At 41.6% G+C, this 15,332-nt stretch overlaps 1 protein-coding gene across 1 annotated transcript; it reads left to right on the top strand.

Moving 5' to 3' along the window:
* Positions 1-324: 324 nt before the first annotated feature.
* Positions 325-15,289, top strand: LOC146376522 (flavin reductase (NADPH)-like). Its single transcript, XM_084945716.1, has 5 exons — positions 325-441; positions 8,900-9,067; positions 9,155-9,356; positions 9,652-9,816; positions 10,047-15,289. Exons 2-5 carry the CDS (start codon positions 8,933-8,935, stop codon positions 10,202-10,204), a joined length of 660 nt encoding a protein of 219 aa, XP_084801842.1. The 5' UTR covers positions 325-441; positions 8,900-8,932; the 3' UTR covers positions 10,205-15,289.
* Positions 15,290-15,332: the final 43 nt, after the last annotated feature.

The raw sequence follows: 15,332 nt of genomic DNA, 5'->3' as shown, positions 1-15,332 counted from the left end.
AGGCTAAATTTATACACCATATATCCATACCCAACGCATAGATTTAACCTAGAATAAATAGCACCAGCATAAAGCACCGAAGAATAAATTAGTTTTTCAAAAATCATTTCTGGTTCAAATTTCTGCTGACTTTATAGCTTTTCCTTTTCACAAGAAAATATCTTAAAGTCGAAGATGTTTGATTTGGGTTTTAAAAAAACCAAGCAGACGTTACATTTTAGAAGTATTTACTGCGAAATTTGTACTTGTAGTCATTGGAAATATTTACACTAACTTTCTAACTATAACTTCGACATTACCTTTGAGGGGGTCATGTTATCTCCCTCTATATAACGTCAAAACAAAACATTTAAATCTGGGTTGAGGATAAACAATTACAACGCAGCTGAACGCTTTCGCTCTTGAACGCCTCCCTCACGGGACGCTTTCATAATGGCGCAGGTGAGTGAGGAGCTAAACGTCCTTTTCTGCATGCTGCATGACAACAGACTAATAATTTGGGTTAATTTGGCTCACGGTGTTTTGCGCTAAATCTTTTTCTTTTTTTGCCTCTAAATGAATAAATGAAGAAAACAAAGACTCATAGCAAAAGCGGAAATGCAGCTACTGGTTTGTGTAACATTAGAGATCATAAAGGTTCAGGGTGGCAGTTATTCCCTCAGTTTCCGGTTTAATAGGCATTTAAAGACACTGGCCGTATCCCAATTCAGGGTCTGCAGCCTTAAAGTACGCAGCCTCAACGATCCTCAAGGGTCGCGTACTCAAAGACCGCTAAGGCCGGAAGTGCGAGGCTTGTGAAATGGGACGGTCTCGCCTCCGTTGCGCTGCCCAGGTTGCCTAGCAACCATGATACTAACAGCTGGAAACGTGTCATACAGCTTTGTTTGACAGAAATGAAGGAGAAAATCTTTTGTTCATTTGTTTGTTTCTTTCTACATGAGCTTTGATCATTCTCTGTAAGATTAAGCTCAGCTATTGAACGGTGTATATTTTAAAGTAAAGGCTGTTGTGATATTCTGGATTAGGCTCTTGAAAAGATCAGGACAGAAGGACGTGGATAGGTGCCTTTATTGAACAGCAGGACATCACACACTAACTTGTTGTTTTCTTAGCGGTGCACAAACTACCCTTTTTTGTTGTTATATATTGGTCAACCAAGAACTAGCCCTGTAACAGGCACTTCTGTATTTTACCACTGGGGGGCAACAATTCACTCTATTACATTCCTCCCCTTTTAGATTTGTAATTGAAATAAGCAACCCTTGAAAGAATGTATTTCACTGCCCCCACCAAAAGAAATATTCTGTGGCCCTTACGAACAATGAACAAATGTAGCCATTACTTTCATTATTAAACTGTTCACTTCTAAATAACTGGCAGTAAAATAACTAAAACATAACTCTACGTTTTCAAAGATTCAGTCTCTTTGGGGGAACTCTGCATCTCTCTGGGTATCTGCGTTCCACAGATGGGCTTTGGGTGGTTTCTGGGGTGGACACTGGTGGTTCATCGGTTGTCTGTTTAGGTGGTTCAGGAGGTAAGGAGTGTGATGTTAAAATCCCAGGTGGACTTGGTGGTATCTCTGGAACAACACTGTCCATAATCACTTCTGGCCGTCCCTCTGAAACCGGTGAAAATATAACTGGGGGTTTCTCCACAGTCTGTCTCCATGGTAACAGGTGGTCCACATGTATTGTGCGTGTTCTCTGTCCCTCTTGTATCAGGTAAGTAACACTTCCCATTTTCTTCAGAACTGTTCCCTGAGTCCATTTTGTTTCCCCCCCCTGAAGTTTCGGATACGCACAGCGTCCCCCTCCGAAAAAACACGAACAGGTTGGGTTTTGTAATCATGGTGTCGCTTCTGCTCAGACTGTTTCTGTTCAATGTGTCTGCTTAGTTCAGGTTTCAGCAGGCTGAAACGAGTCCGGATCTGACGTTTCAGGAACAACTCTGCTGGTGTACGACCCGTCACAGTGTGCGGTGTACTGCGATACATGATAAGGAAGTTTGCCAAACGATGGCTGAGTGGCAATGTGGCCTTACCATCTGTTTCCAGCACATTCTTCATCAGGGATCGTTTCAGGATTTGTACTGACCTCTCTGCTGCCCCGTTTGATGCAGGATGATAGGCAGGAACAGCTGTGTGTCTGATCCCATTTAACTCCAAAAACTGATTGAATTCCTTTGACACAAGTTGAGGTCCATTGTCTGAAACAAGCTCTTCTGGAAGTCCATATGAAGCAAATAACCCTCTCAAAACCTCAATGGTGTTGTGTGAGGTAATGGATGGCATAGGGAACACTTCCAACCATTTTGAATGACTGTCAATGACAACTAAAAAGTACTGCTTGCCTTTTTCAGCGAAATCAATGTGAATCCGTTGCCAAACTCTCTCAGGCCACTTCCACGGATGGAGTGGTGCAACGGGTGGTGACTTCTGTACAGCCTGACAGACTGAGCAGCTTTGAACCAGTTCTTGTATATCACCATCACAGCCTGGCCACCACAGGTAACTGCGAGCGAGTGCTTTCATACGACAGATACCTGGATGTTCATGATGCAGGTCTTCCAGCACTTTCTGTTGGTAAACTGGTGGAATGATGACCCGTTGTCCCCAAAGAACACATCCTTGTTCTGCTGACAGCTCGTGTCTGCGTGTAAAGTAAGGCTTGAGTGATTCGTCTTGCATGTAACTCGGCCACCCATTCATGGTGTAGCTCCAGACCTTGCTGAGGATTGGATCCTTCATGGTTGCTCTCTCAATGTCTTTAGCTACTATTGGTAGCTCTTCCACATGTGAGAAATAGAAGATACTTCCCTCCTCTGCAATGTTGTCTGGCGTATTCCGAGGTAGACGTGACAATGCATCTGCATTGGCATGTTCAGCTGATCTTCTATATTCAATGTCATAGTTGTATGCCATTAGAATAAGAGCCCAGCGTTGCATTCTTAGTGCAGCGAGTGTTGGGACAGCTGACTTTGGCCCTAGTATAGCCAGCAGCGGCTTATGATCTGTTATGAGGGTGAATTTCCTTCCATACAGATATTTATGGAATTTCTTTACTCCAAAAATTATGGCAAGGGCCTCTTTTTCTATCTGGGCATACTTTCGCTCAGCTTCAGTTAATGTTCTTGATGTGAAAGCCACAGGCCTTTCCTCTCCATTTTCCATGACATGAGAGATGACTGCGCCCAATCCATAAGGTGACGCATCGCAGGCTAACTTCAATGGCAGATTTGTGCTGTAGTGCACCAACACTTTGTTCTGCAGCAGTAGACTTTTTGCATCCCTGAATGCTTTTGCACATTCCATGGTCCAAATCCATTTAGCATCTTTTCTCAACAGGTTATGCAAAGGCTGAAGAATGGTGGATGGATTTTCCAAAAATCGACTGTAGTAATTTAGAAGACCAAGAAAGGACTTCAGTTCAGTGACGTTTGTTGGTTCTGGTGCATTTGCTATGGCTGCTACCTTTTCCTCTAAAGGATGCAGTCCATCCCTGTCAATACGATGTCCCAGGTACTCCACACTGCTCTGAAGAAAGTGGCACTTGGAAAGCTTCACTCTGACACCATGCTTCTCCAGACGTGTGAGTACTTCCTCCAACCTCTTCAAATGATCCCTTTCAGATGAAGCAGTGATGAGGATGTCATCCAAAAAGCAGGTCACATGCTCCATCCCCTGAAGGATTTGATCCATCACAGACTGGAAAAGAGCCGGAGCACTGGAAACACCATAGCTGAGGCGATTGTACTTATAGAGACCTTTGTGTGTGTTGATGACCAGATACTTCTCTGATTCTTCATCTAACTGTAGCTGCTGATAGGCATGAGAAAGGTCAAGTTTACTGAAGGATGTTCCTCCAGCTAAAGTAGCAAACAAATCTTCAGTATTAGGAAGTGGATATCTTTCCTCTTCAACACACTGGTTGACACTGACTTTGTAGTCACCACATATCCTAATTGTTTTGTCTGCTTTTGGCACAGTAACAATAGGGGATGCCCACTCACTTTTCTCAACCTTTGAAATAACCTTCACCTTTTCCAATCTGTCCAGCTCCTTTTCCACAGCTTCTTTTAGTGCATAAGGAACTGGGCGAGCTTTACAGAAAATTGGTGTAGTGTTTGGTTTAGTGTGGATTCTAGCTTTAAATCCCTTTATGCAGCCTTGGTCATCCGAAAACACTGCCTGATGGCGCTGAATCACTTCTAGTACTCCTGGCTTTGCTTCTTTCTGCACCAGTACCTTGTGTACTGTGAAAATCTGTTTCCAGTTCAGCTGTAGTTTCTTTAACCAGTTTCGTCCAATCAGAGCTGGTCTGTCTCCCTGAACAACGATCAGTGGTAGGGTGATGTTTTGAGTCCCATACTGTACTGGTAACATAATATATCCACGCACAGCAATGTGTTGGCCTGAGTAGGACTTGAGCTTTAGCCCACTGGCTGGTTTTATAGGGAAATGAGTGAGATGCATCTGATAATACTTGTCTGATACTACCGACACTGCTGATCCTGTATCCAGCAGCATGGTGGTGTTCTTGTTCCCAAGCGCAACATCCACTGTGTATCCCTTCTCACTGGAGGTGATGGAGTACATTGAATAAACTCCAAAAAGTTCAGCTTCATCATTCCTACTTGAGCATTCATCCTCAGTTTCCAAATACTGAGTTTGCTGACTGAATTTTTTATTCCTGCAAGCACGTGCAATGTGTCCTATTTTTGCACAAACATGACACTTTTCACTCTTAAATTTGCACTCACGTGCTGAATGCTTTCCACCACAACGATAACATGGTTGCTTCACTCCTGTTCCTGTGTCTTTTTTAGGTCCCTTCCAGTTCTTTGGCTTGTTATTGCCCTCTTGCCTGTTCTGTCCTTTCCATCCTTTGTTGAAGAAATTTGGAGCATTTGTCAAGGCATTTACGTGGTGAGGGTCCTGGCGTCCTGAGAACTCCATCGTATTTTTCGAAGCGAGTTCCATGGATATGGCAATCTCACACGCACGTGGAAATGTAAGATCTTTCTCCGATAGTAGCTTGCGCTGCACAGCATCAGAACGCAGCCCACTAACAAAACGATCCCTCAGGGCCTCATCCAAATATTGTCCAAAATCACATGTGGCTGACAACTGCCTCAGGGCGACAACATAGTCAGAAACTGCCTCCCCTTCTTTCTGGTTACGTTTCTGAAAACGAAAACGCTCAGCTATCACCACTGGAGTCGGCTTATAATGCGCACTTAACGCTCCAGTCAGCGCTGCATATCCCATGGTACTCGGTACCCTCGGAGACACAAGATTCTTTAGCAGCCTGTATGCATCTGCTCCGATCACAGAGAGAAACGTGCACACCTTCTTCTCATCGGAAACATCATTTGCCAACATCCATTGCTCCAACCGCTCCAAATATGACTCAAAATCTTCCTTCGATTCATTATACTCTTCAACACGACCCACATGCATCGCCATGTTAGCTCACCAAAAACTGTTCCGCTGCAGCCGTGAAGAAAACGTCTCGTTTTGTCTCTTTCCTTACACGTGAACACAGCCCTTCTACAGCCTCTGTCACGCTGTGGAAATCTTTAGAATCCTCGTCGCCAGTTGTGATATTCTGGATTAGGCTCTTGAAAAGATCAGGACAGAAGGACGTGGATAGGTGCCTTTATTGAACAGCAGGACATCACACACTAACTTGTTGTTTTCTTAGCGGTGCACAAACTACCCTTTTTTGTTGTTATATATTGGTCAACCAAGAACTAGCCCTGTAACAGGCACTTCTGTATTTTACCACTGGGGGGCAACAATTCACTCTATTACAGCTGTAAAACCAAGTTAGTACAAACGTCACTAATGTCACATAACTTTGCCGACATGTGGCCAACAGTAATGTTTTAATGTTCTTCGTTATTAAACATTTGCACATAAATAAGTGACATAATATTCAGTAGTTAAAGTTTACTCTTCGGCCGCCCCTCATCCACCGTTTTTTTTTCGGCAAAATTATCCACACCCACCGCCGCGCTATGCATTCTGGGATATGTTGGGCCACGAAGTCTACACTGCCACAGCCTTAAAATTCAGGGAAATGAAGGACGCATTTCAGGGCCGCATTTCGAGCAGCCTTTGAATTGGGACAGCCTTCGGCGCGCCGCTGTGACGTAATCGGCCTTGAAATGCGTACTTTAAGGCTGCAGACCCTGAATTGGGATACAGCCACTGAATACAAAAGCCCCGCAGTCCCAACATGTTTCTGAAAGTCACAGCCGCGTAGGCTGTTTCCCACTTTTTTTTAGCTTTATGTAAGAGGTTATATTGCCCTGGTGCTATCAGCATGGTTGAGTCAAATATTAAAGAGTTTACAGCGTGTGGACTCTTAAAAAGTTAATCCACTGAAAAGGGCTTAAGAATAAAAGATCATAAAAGTAATCACGTGTCCCGATGTTTTTGGTAGTGTAGGTGTCATTTTCTCAGCACCTGGATCGCTGTTTCTGTTGTAAGCGCGTTGAGGCGACGTTTGTTGTGATTTGGCACTATATAAATAAAATTGAATTGAATTGAATTGTTTGTGTCTTTGAAGACAAGGAAGCTTTTTATAACGCTGTATTGTTGTTAGGGGAGGTCAACATATCAGAATTTAATGTAGGAGCTGCTTTTTTTTAGGGTTGTTATTCAATCTTGGGCGTGTAGCATGATTTCATAATCCACTTCACTACTGAGCGACGGGACAAAGGCAAACTGTAGATGTGAGCTGATTAATGAACTTGTTAATTTAGCGGCATAGGGTTAAGGTGTTTAGCAGGAGAGGCAGTGCCCCACAGCGTCATTGCAGCTACTGCAGTGGGAAACTGTTGTGTTTTATGAAAAAATTACGAAGTGACTTTAGGACTCACATTTTTTATTTTGTAGTTTGGATTTGCAGTTAGGATCAAGGCGCACAGATATTATAGTGTATTCTTTTAAAAAGTACTGTTTGATTTGAATATAATGTAATGACCCTAAACTATTTTTTTTTCTTGAAGTTTCATTTGAAAGGGTGACGATTGCATTTCCTTTGTTGAATAACTAGTTTCATGGTAAATGACGCAAGAGAGGTAAAGCTCTACAGGCTGTTCAGTCCATTACCCCCAACCAGTCATGGCAGATGACCTGAGCCCTGTTCTGCTGGAAGTTTCTTCCTGTTAACAGGGAGTTTTCCGTTCCCACTGTCACCTACTGCTTCCTTAAAGGGTTTTTTTTTTAATTGTTGGGCTTTCCTGTCTGTTTCTCTTTCTCTCTATAGCCATTGTTTGGCTGTTTATATATTGATTGATTGATAATACTTTATTCATCCCAAGGGAAATTGTTTTAAAGGCTGCCAGGTGATCCAGCACCATATGTCTGTGTTAACAAGCAGTTGGAGTGGTGTACATATTAAAGTCACTGATGAATGTTTATATAGACCTACTACTGATATAAAACTGTTGAATGAGGGAAAATGGTAAAATTTGAGTCTGCATGGGTGGGTCGCCTGTTTGAGCTGCAGAGTTACACAACTGCAGAGAGGCTGTGATCCTGATCAGTCCTGCTGGAGGTAATTAATAATTGTAATGGTAATAATTAGAGTATAAGACTTACTGCAGTTGTGCTTCATGCAAAAAAAGCACTCTCCATTTGGAGTCGCTCATATGGATCTTGCTGCTGCATGCTCGATAAAGATATTTTGACTTCTACAAAGGGTAAGCAATACACAAAAACCGGATTGCATTTGTACTGACCATTAATAAAGCCAAATGGCTGGTGTCTTTTAAATTTTTTTAAAGCTCTGTGAACAAATTTGTCATCTCCGGTGTTAGTATGAGTGTTACTTATAGTAAAATTGATGTGGACACAGTTAAAGCTAGATCACTAGATGTCTCATACCACTAACAACACATAAGCATGGGACGTAACCTAACCCCTAAAGCTCTGTGTTGTGGCCACCAGTTAAAGTTTTTTTTTTCCTTTTAAATACTTCTACTTAATTTCTGAGAGAATCCAGTTATTCCATCATTTTGGGATGGGACTTGGCTTTAAAACTGAAATCACTTTTAAGCCTCAGCCTCAGGTGCAGTTATAAAAGTTGAATTCTTGAGAACAGTTCTGTTTTGTAATTATCTCTAATATTAAAAACCAAAGAACTAATTGTTAGTGGCGGGGCATGGTGTTTGACGTCACCATTACCCACAAATGAAAGGACTGCCAACAATCTGAGGACAGACGGTTCACTGCAAAAATGCCTGTGTTGTCCCCAAACAGTGCTCATTTAACATAGCTTCAAGGAATCAGCTCAGTGATGCTTGTCATGATCTTCTAAACAACATCAGTTGAAATTCAGTCAACAATATTGGCTTAGTTTCTGCAGTGAGCATCTGACCAACAACCTCATCATCATCCTCTGCAGCGGAGATGATCCATTTACCCCAGTCTGGATAAAACAAAGGGAACCAATGTGCAGTTTTGTTTGACTGATAGAATGAAAGTTTTCATCTCTCTTCATCATCATATCATCGTTTTCATCCAACCAGGTTTAATAATTTTTAAAAAATTATGCTTTCTTTTCTTTCTCACACACATCCATGTTTCCAGGCTGGAGACGTGATTTCACAATCTTCTGCTCTGACTTCGGGTGCCAGATTGTCTTTACTGCACATTCATTTTAGCTCTTAAGAGATCAAGAATTGTAGTAATTCATTCATTCATTCATTTTTGGGGGGGTTAGTGATGCACAAGGACAAGCTGTTACATGACAAACCTAAATTTCTCTGAAAGGACATTTTTATTGCACAATAAAAGTAGTTTTATAACACTTGTGAAAGGGGGAGGGAACTTCAGTGCTGTTAGTTTGAGCGATCAGAGCGTTCACAACGTCGTGTTCTGCTTTAGTTGCAGCCTTGACTTGGCTCCAAGCGTTAGAGGATGAAGATTGCTGTGGTGGGAGCCACTGGGCAGACTGGACAGTATCTGGTCAACCAGGCCCTGCAGCAGGGCCACGTGGTCACAGCCCTCGTCAGGAACCCGGGGAAGCTCACCGTGACTCATGAGAATCTCAAGGCAATTATCTGTTTTAAGCTCTGTTACCTGCAATCAACAAAAGTAATCATGGACATTTTAACAGTCAGTCTTGTAACTGTTTTCCAGGTGGTGACGGCTGATATTTTCTCGGCAGACAGTATGAAGACTCATTTCAAAGACCAGGATGTCGTCATGTCCTGCCTCGGCTTCCCAGCCTCCTTCTTTACCGGGGTGACGGGCTATACTCGGTCCATGACTGCTATGGTCAGTGCGATGCAAGAGACCCGGGTGAACAGGATCATCACCATGACCTCCTGGTACACAGAGCGTAAGTGCATCACACAGATGTGGCCCTTTAGACTTGTTCTTTAATGTAACTGATATTTCTGAACTTGCTTTCCCAAAATGTGAAGGACAGGTGTCAAGGTTTGGCTTTGAGTCAAATGATTAAAAGCTTCTTTTTTAGCTGATTTATGAACATAGGCTACATTGAGTCATGAGCCTGAACTGAATATGTCACTAAAAAAACAGATGGATGGAGGCACTTTTAAAAACTTGGGCTTTGAAGGTTATTTGGCTTTTGTGGCTCAGGCTGTTCACTGTTTTTGATTTACTTTTTTCAGCAAACTCTGGAACTCAGTCATCGTACCTGATCAGATTCCTTCTGCTGCCATTAATCCGAAGTGTCCTCAGCAACATGTATGAGATGGAGCAGCTTCTGCAGAAGACGGAGGACATCAACTGGACTGTGGTGCGTCCACCTGGCCTCAAGAACCTTCCGGCCACAGGTAAAAGCAGACAGATTGCATCATGGGTAGAGGGTGTCAACAGAGAATGGCGGAGCTTAATTCAGTGGAAGCTTTCTGACTTAGTGTGATCTATTTTACCTTAGTGCATAGTCTCACTTTGCTTTGTATAATTTCTCTGAGATCAGCAAATCATGGAGTTCAAGCATGTAACTGGACAAACTGTTAGGTTTTTTACTATCTGGCTGTTGTATTCTTTTTGTCCTTTACAGCTCAAGAGTTTCTAACTCATGAGGGATACTTTGTGCCTGACAACAATGGTCAACCTCCAGGCAGCGCAGTAGGAAGAGGAGACGTGGCTCGCTTCATGCTCTCTCTGCTCAACAGCAACGCCTGGGTCAAGAGGGGAGTCGCCATCACTACTAAATAACAAAGAAGAAGCCAGGCTCTGTGCACCAACATATTGGCTGTATCCATGCAGGGAGACATTTTTCGGGGATATTAATCTTGCAATATTTACAGTGAAGCATTCAGTGTCTGGTGCATTAAATAGTTAAAGTTGCAGTCCTCAGTTTTTTAATGCAGTTGAATCTATTGTTTTGTATTTGCGTTTTACAAATTTAGTGCTTTTATTCAGTCATATAAAGCAACGATCTATAGGCACAACTCTTAATGAAGCTTTGCTTCATAAGATGGGAGTATGTTTATAACTTATGTGGGTAAAGTATCGTGATTGATTTCTCCTATAATCAAACAGCACTGTGTTTACAGCTTGGCTTAAACTTAGCTTTAATAAAATAGCAAGTCCCCCTGAAATCTAGTAAGAACAACCCATCTGAAATTGTTTTTTTTAAGCCTCCAAGCATGGCAATGTATCCATTGTAAACATAGCCAGAGCTATCTTCATGGTGAGATTCCGCTGAAGCTGGAATAACTGGTCTAACTGGGGTGAAGTGCCTATTAGGAAAAATGAGTTGCTAGTTGAAATAACTGTCTAACTGATCAATGTTATTTTATTTACTCTTTTTTTAAAAAAAAAAACGTGTGTGTGTGTGTGTGTGTGTGTGTGTGTGTTAAAACCAGTGACTAACTGTGAGTGCCTTCCCATGCATATTACACTGTCAGACACATGATGGCAGTGCTGTGCCACATCTAGTAGTTTTAAGTAAAGCAAAGTTACTTGACTCTTAAAGGTCGTGTCCATAAAAAAAAAAAAAATGTAATGACAGGTTATCACCAAGTGCTCTGCATATGTTAAAAAAAAGAAAGAAAAAAAAGTACTGTACAAGTTGTGTGAAATGAACCGTTCTGAAAAGGGTGAAGGAATATTTGTGCTAGAAGTTCAAATACAAGGAGCAAATTTAGGAAATATCAGGTTAAATGAAATCCTGAGTTGAGAATTCTTATCAGAGAAAATTATTTGTTGCTTGTATGAGTTTTAGTTGCAGAGTCGCACCCAGCGTCGTGCTTTTGAAGAAGTTGATTCCAGCGAAAGTTTTCACTACTGCTTTTTTTTAAGTGAGGATGTGGCTGTGAGCTGTATGCAGGAGTAAGAGAGTGTTTCATATTCGGCCACTCAGATCAGGTGTTTTTTTTGTTTGTTTTTTTTACCTGCTTACATAAAAGCAAACTGGCAAGTTACCAGAAACCTTAAGGAAAAGAATTCCAAAGTTTCCAACCCAGTCACAAGCATTTGTTCAAATGCTTTTCATAGCTAAGCACCTGGTCCAGAATCCAGACACACCTTCTCACTCTGGTGGTTGCTGTATCTTGTCCAGGCATACTTTCACATGCAGACTGGACCCACTCTACTTACTGAAGTAGAAAAAGAAAAGCCTCACTTCATTTTTTTGTTTGTTTTTGAATGATATAACTTCCCAGTGTCAAGTTTGTGTTAAGGTTTGTTTTTCATTTTCACGTTTACCTATTAAAAGTAATTATTAACACAGTTTGACTATACTGTAAAAAAAAAAAAAAAAAAGTAAAGAGATGTAAACCTTCTCTGTGGTCTTACTCCATCTGGCAGCTCCATCCTCAACATCCTTTGCCCAGTCTATCCACCATCCCTCCTCTCCAGATGTCTTAATCACTGACTCCACAGTCATTGGTTCTAACCATCAATCTCTTTTCAAACAACTCAACCTGAGCTGTTTCTCTGATATACTCATTTCTAATCTTGTCCATTGTGGTCACTCTCAACAAAAGCAAGAATCTTAGCATCTTCAACTATGTAAATTCACATGAGTAAAAACCCTCCTCTTGCAGATAAAAAAACAAAACAGTTATCAGTACTGGAGACTGCGTTGCTGATTCAGCTGATAAATGAAAAAAACTGAGTCAGTTTGGCTCTGACTCTGTGAGAGGAGGCAGATGAGGATGATATCAGCTGTTTTAATCAGATGCCACATAAAGAAAAAGGATTACATGCTCAATGTTCTAAAGCAGGGGTGGGGGAACTCCAGGCCTCACGGGCTGGTGTCCTGCAGGTTTTAGATGTGTCCTTGATCCAACACAGCTGATTCAAATGGCTAAATTACCTCCTCAGCATGTCTCAGTTCTCCAGAGGCCTGGTAATGAACTTTTCATTTGATTCAGGTGTGTTGACCCAAGGTGATATCTAAAACCTGCAGGACACAGGCCCTCGAGGCCTGGAGTTCACCCACCCCTCTTCCAAAGTAATATGACAGCTGATGGTTCCTGCAGTAAAATGTTTGTATATATTGCTTTTCTGCTGCTTTCGTCCGCTTACATGCCAGCTTAGTGATTATTTATTTCCAATTTTTTATTAGAATTATCACATGTGTTTAAATATAAAGAAACTTGCTTAATTTTGGTAACTGCAGCTTGACCCAATTTTTATGTGAACATGTCACATAAAAATTGTTTTTCGTGGATCAGTCAAGCTCTGCTGGAGCACCTCTATTCATTCACAAGAGAGAGAGAGAGACAGTGGAAAACATCTTTCACAGAACATTGTGTTAGAGATCATGATAACAAACCTGTATTCTGCTTTCTGTTCCGTGACAGAGTAAGGCATGCTGCATCATGTGTAGGCGATCTGATATTATCGTACCCCATATCTGTAGTGAACATGAAACCACATTCCAGTACAAAAAAGTTGAGTAGACAAACAATGCAGGAGGATAAGATGTAAATTTTCTGCTCAGTTGAACAGACTGTCTCTGGCCAAAATGCCATCTTTATCTGAAACATTGCTCTGAAATAAGATTCAAGAAAACAAGTTTATCCAAGAATGTAATCTGATTTGTCGGTAAGTGGAAAAGCGGGCATATTATTCCAGTTTATCCTAAGGACACCTCTGTGTGCAGTTGACATGTGATCTACCATGCAAGTCCTGAAATTAGGCCCAGCTAAATGTAGCTTGTGTTTTTTCCATGCTTTAGGTGTTGCCTCTGGCTTTGTTGCCTGCAATTGTGCACAGTCTCGCTACTCATGCACTTAAATATCCCTAATCTAGCTGGATCTTTTTGGTAATGAGGTTGTCCACACTTAAAGACTTAAACTGGAGCCTGGGAAGCTTTTCCTTATTCGTGTCCAAGAAGTTTTTTTGTTTCTTTCTTTCTTTTTTAGAAGAGCTGAGAAATTCATTATTGCATTATTGGCTCAGTGCTAAACTGACAGCTTCACAGCTCCCCGAGTCTTCAGTTGCTCCAAAACACATCAGGTGGGGTAGTAAGAGAAAGAAATCATATTTCTCCCATACTGGCTTCTCATCACTGGATCTGCCGCACCTTCCTGAGCCTGGTTCTGCCTGAGCTTTCTTCCTGTTAAAAGGGAGTTTTTCCTTTCCACTGTCGCCAAAGTGCTTGCTCATGGGAGGTTGTCCCATTGTTGGGATTTCTCTGTATTATTCCAGGTCTTTACCTTACAATAGTAAGTGCCTTGAGGCAACTATTGTTGTGATTTGGCGCTAAGTAAATAAAATTGAATTGAACTCTTTTCCTCACATATAAAGTCTTAAATAATCAGGTCCCATCATATCTTAAAGACCTTAAGATATCATAATTTCTGCATTTATTCAGGTCTGGATCGGGTAACCCTGAGCCAGGTTATGCTGCTACAGGCTCAGGCTGATGAAGGATGCAGGGACCTGCGGAGCCTGGTTCTGCTGGAGGCCTCTTCCTGTTAAAGTGAAGTTCTTTTCTCTTTAGTAAGACTTTTACTAGTGAAATTGAAGGTCTGTATCCTTGAACTTCAGGCACTGAAGCCTTATAATGCATATACATACCTTTTAGTGAAACAATAGGCCATATACATTTTAAATATAGGACACAGACACATTTTTTAATTACAGTTTGGTCATTTTTAATTGACTATCATAGAATGATAAAAGAACCCACCCACCACTTTAATCACACTCTAGACCTTGTTTTAACATATGGCACAGAAACAGAACATTTAACAGTGTTTCCTGAAAACCCTCTCCTGTCTGATCATTTCCTGATAACATTTAAATTTAAAGTACCCTAAAGCAGATGACTCGTAAGCTGGAGAGGAAATGGTGTGTCACAAATTTAGAGGATCATCATTTAGCCTGGAGAAACAGTTTGCTGCTTTATAAGAAAGCCCTCCGCTGAAAAACTAGTTCATGCATTCATTACTTCCAGGCTGGACTACTGTAATTCATTATTACCAGGATGTCCTAAAAACTCGCTGAAAAGTCTTCAGCTAATTCAAAATGCTGCAGCAAGAGTACTGACAGGGACTAGAAAGAGCGAGCATATTTCTCCTGTTTTGGCTTCCTGTTAAATCCAGAATTGAATTCAAAATCCTGCTCCTCACATACAAGGTCTTAAATAATCAGGCCCCATCTTATCTTAATGACCTTGTAGTGCCATATCACCCTATTAGAGCACTTCGCTCTCACTCTGCAGGCCTACTTGTTGTTCCTAGAGTATTTAAAAGTAGAATGGGAGGCAGAGCCTTCAGTTTTCAGGCCCCTCTTCTGTGGAACCAGCTTCCAGTTTGGATTCGGGAGACAGACACTATCCCTACTTTTAAGATTAGGCTTAAAACTTTCCTTTTTGCTAAAGCATATAATTAGGGCTGGACCAGGTGACCCTGAATCCTCCCTTAGTTATGCTGCAATAGACGTAGGCTGCCGGGGATTCCCATGATGCATTGAGTTTTTCCTTTCCAGTCACCTTTCTCACTCACTATGTGTTAATAGACCTCTCTGCATCGAATCATATCTGTTATTAATCTCTGTCTCTCTTCCACAGCATGTCTTTATCCTGTTTTCCTTCTCTCACCCCAACCGGTCGCAGCAGATGGCCCCGCCCCTCCCTGAGCCTGGTTCTGCCGGAGGTTTCTTCCTGTTAAAAGGGGTTTTTTCCTTCCCACTGTTGTCAAAGTGCTTGCTCATAGGGGGTCATATGATTGTTGGGTTTTTCTCTGTATCTATTATTGTGCGATCTACTGTACAATATAAATCGCCTTGAGGCGACTTTTGTTGTGATTTGGCGCTATATAAATAAAACTGAATTGAACTGAATATCTCAAAATAAATATTAAACTGTGTCAAACTGTACACGGAG

Source organism: Perissodus microlepis, chromosome 12 (assembly GCF_051167445.1).
Source record: "Perissodus microlepis isolate ML-2025 ecotype Zambia chromosome 12, ASM5116744v1, whole genome shotgun sequence".
NCBI lineage: Eukaryota > Metazoa > Chordata > Actinopteri > Cichliformes > Cichlidae > Perissodus > Perissodus microlepis.
Note: the sequence above shows the minus strand (reverse complement) of the source record. Positions and strands in the feature narration are given on the sequence as shown.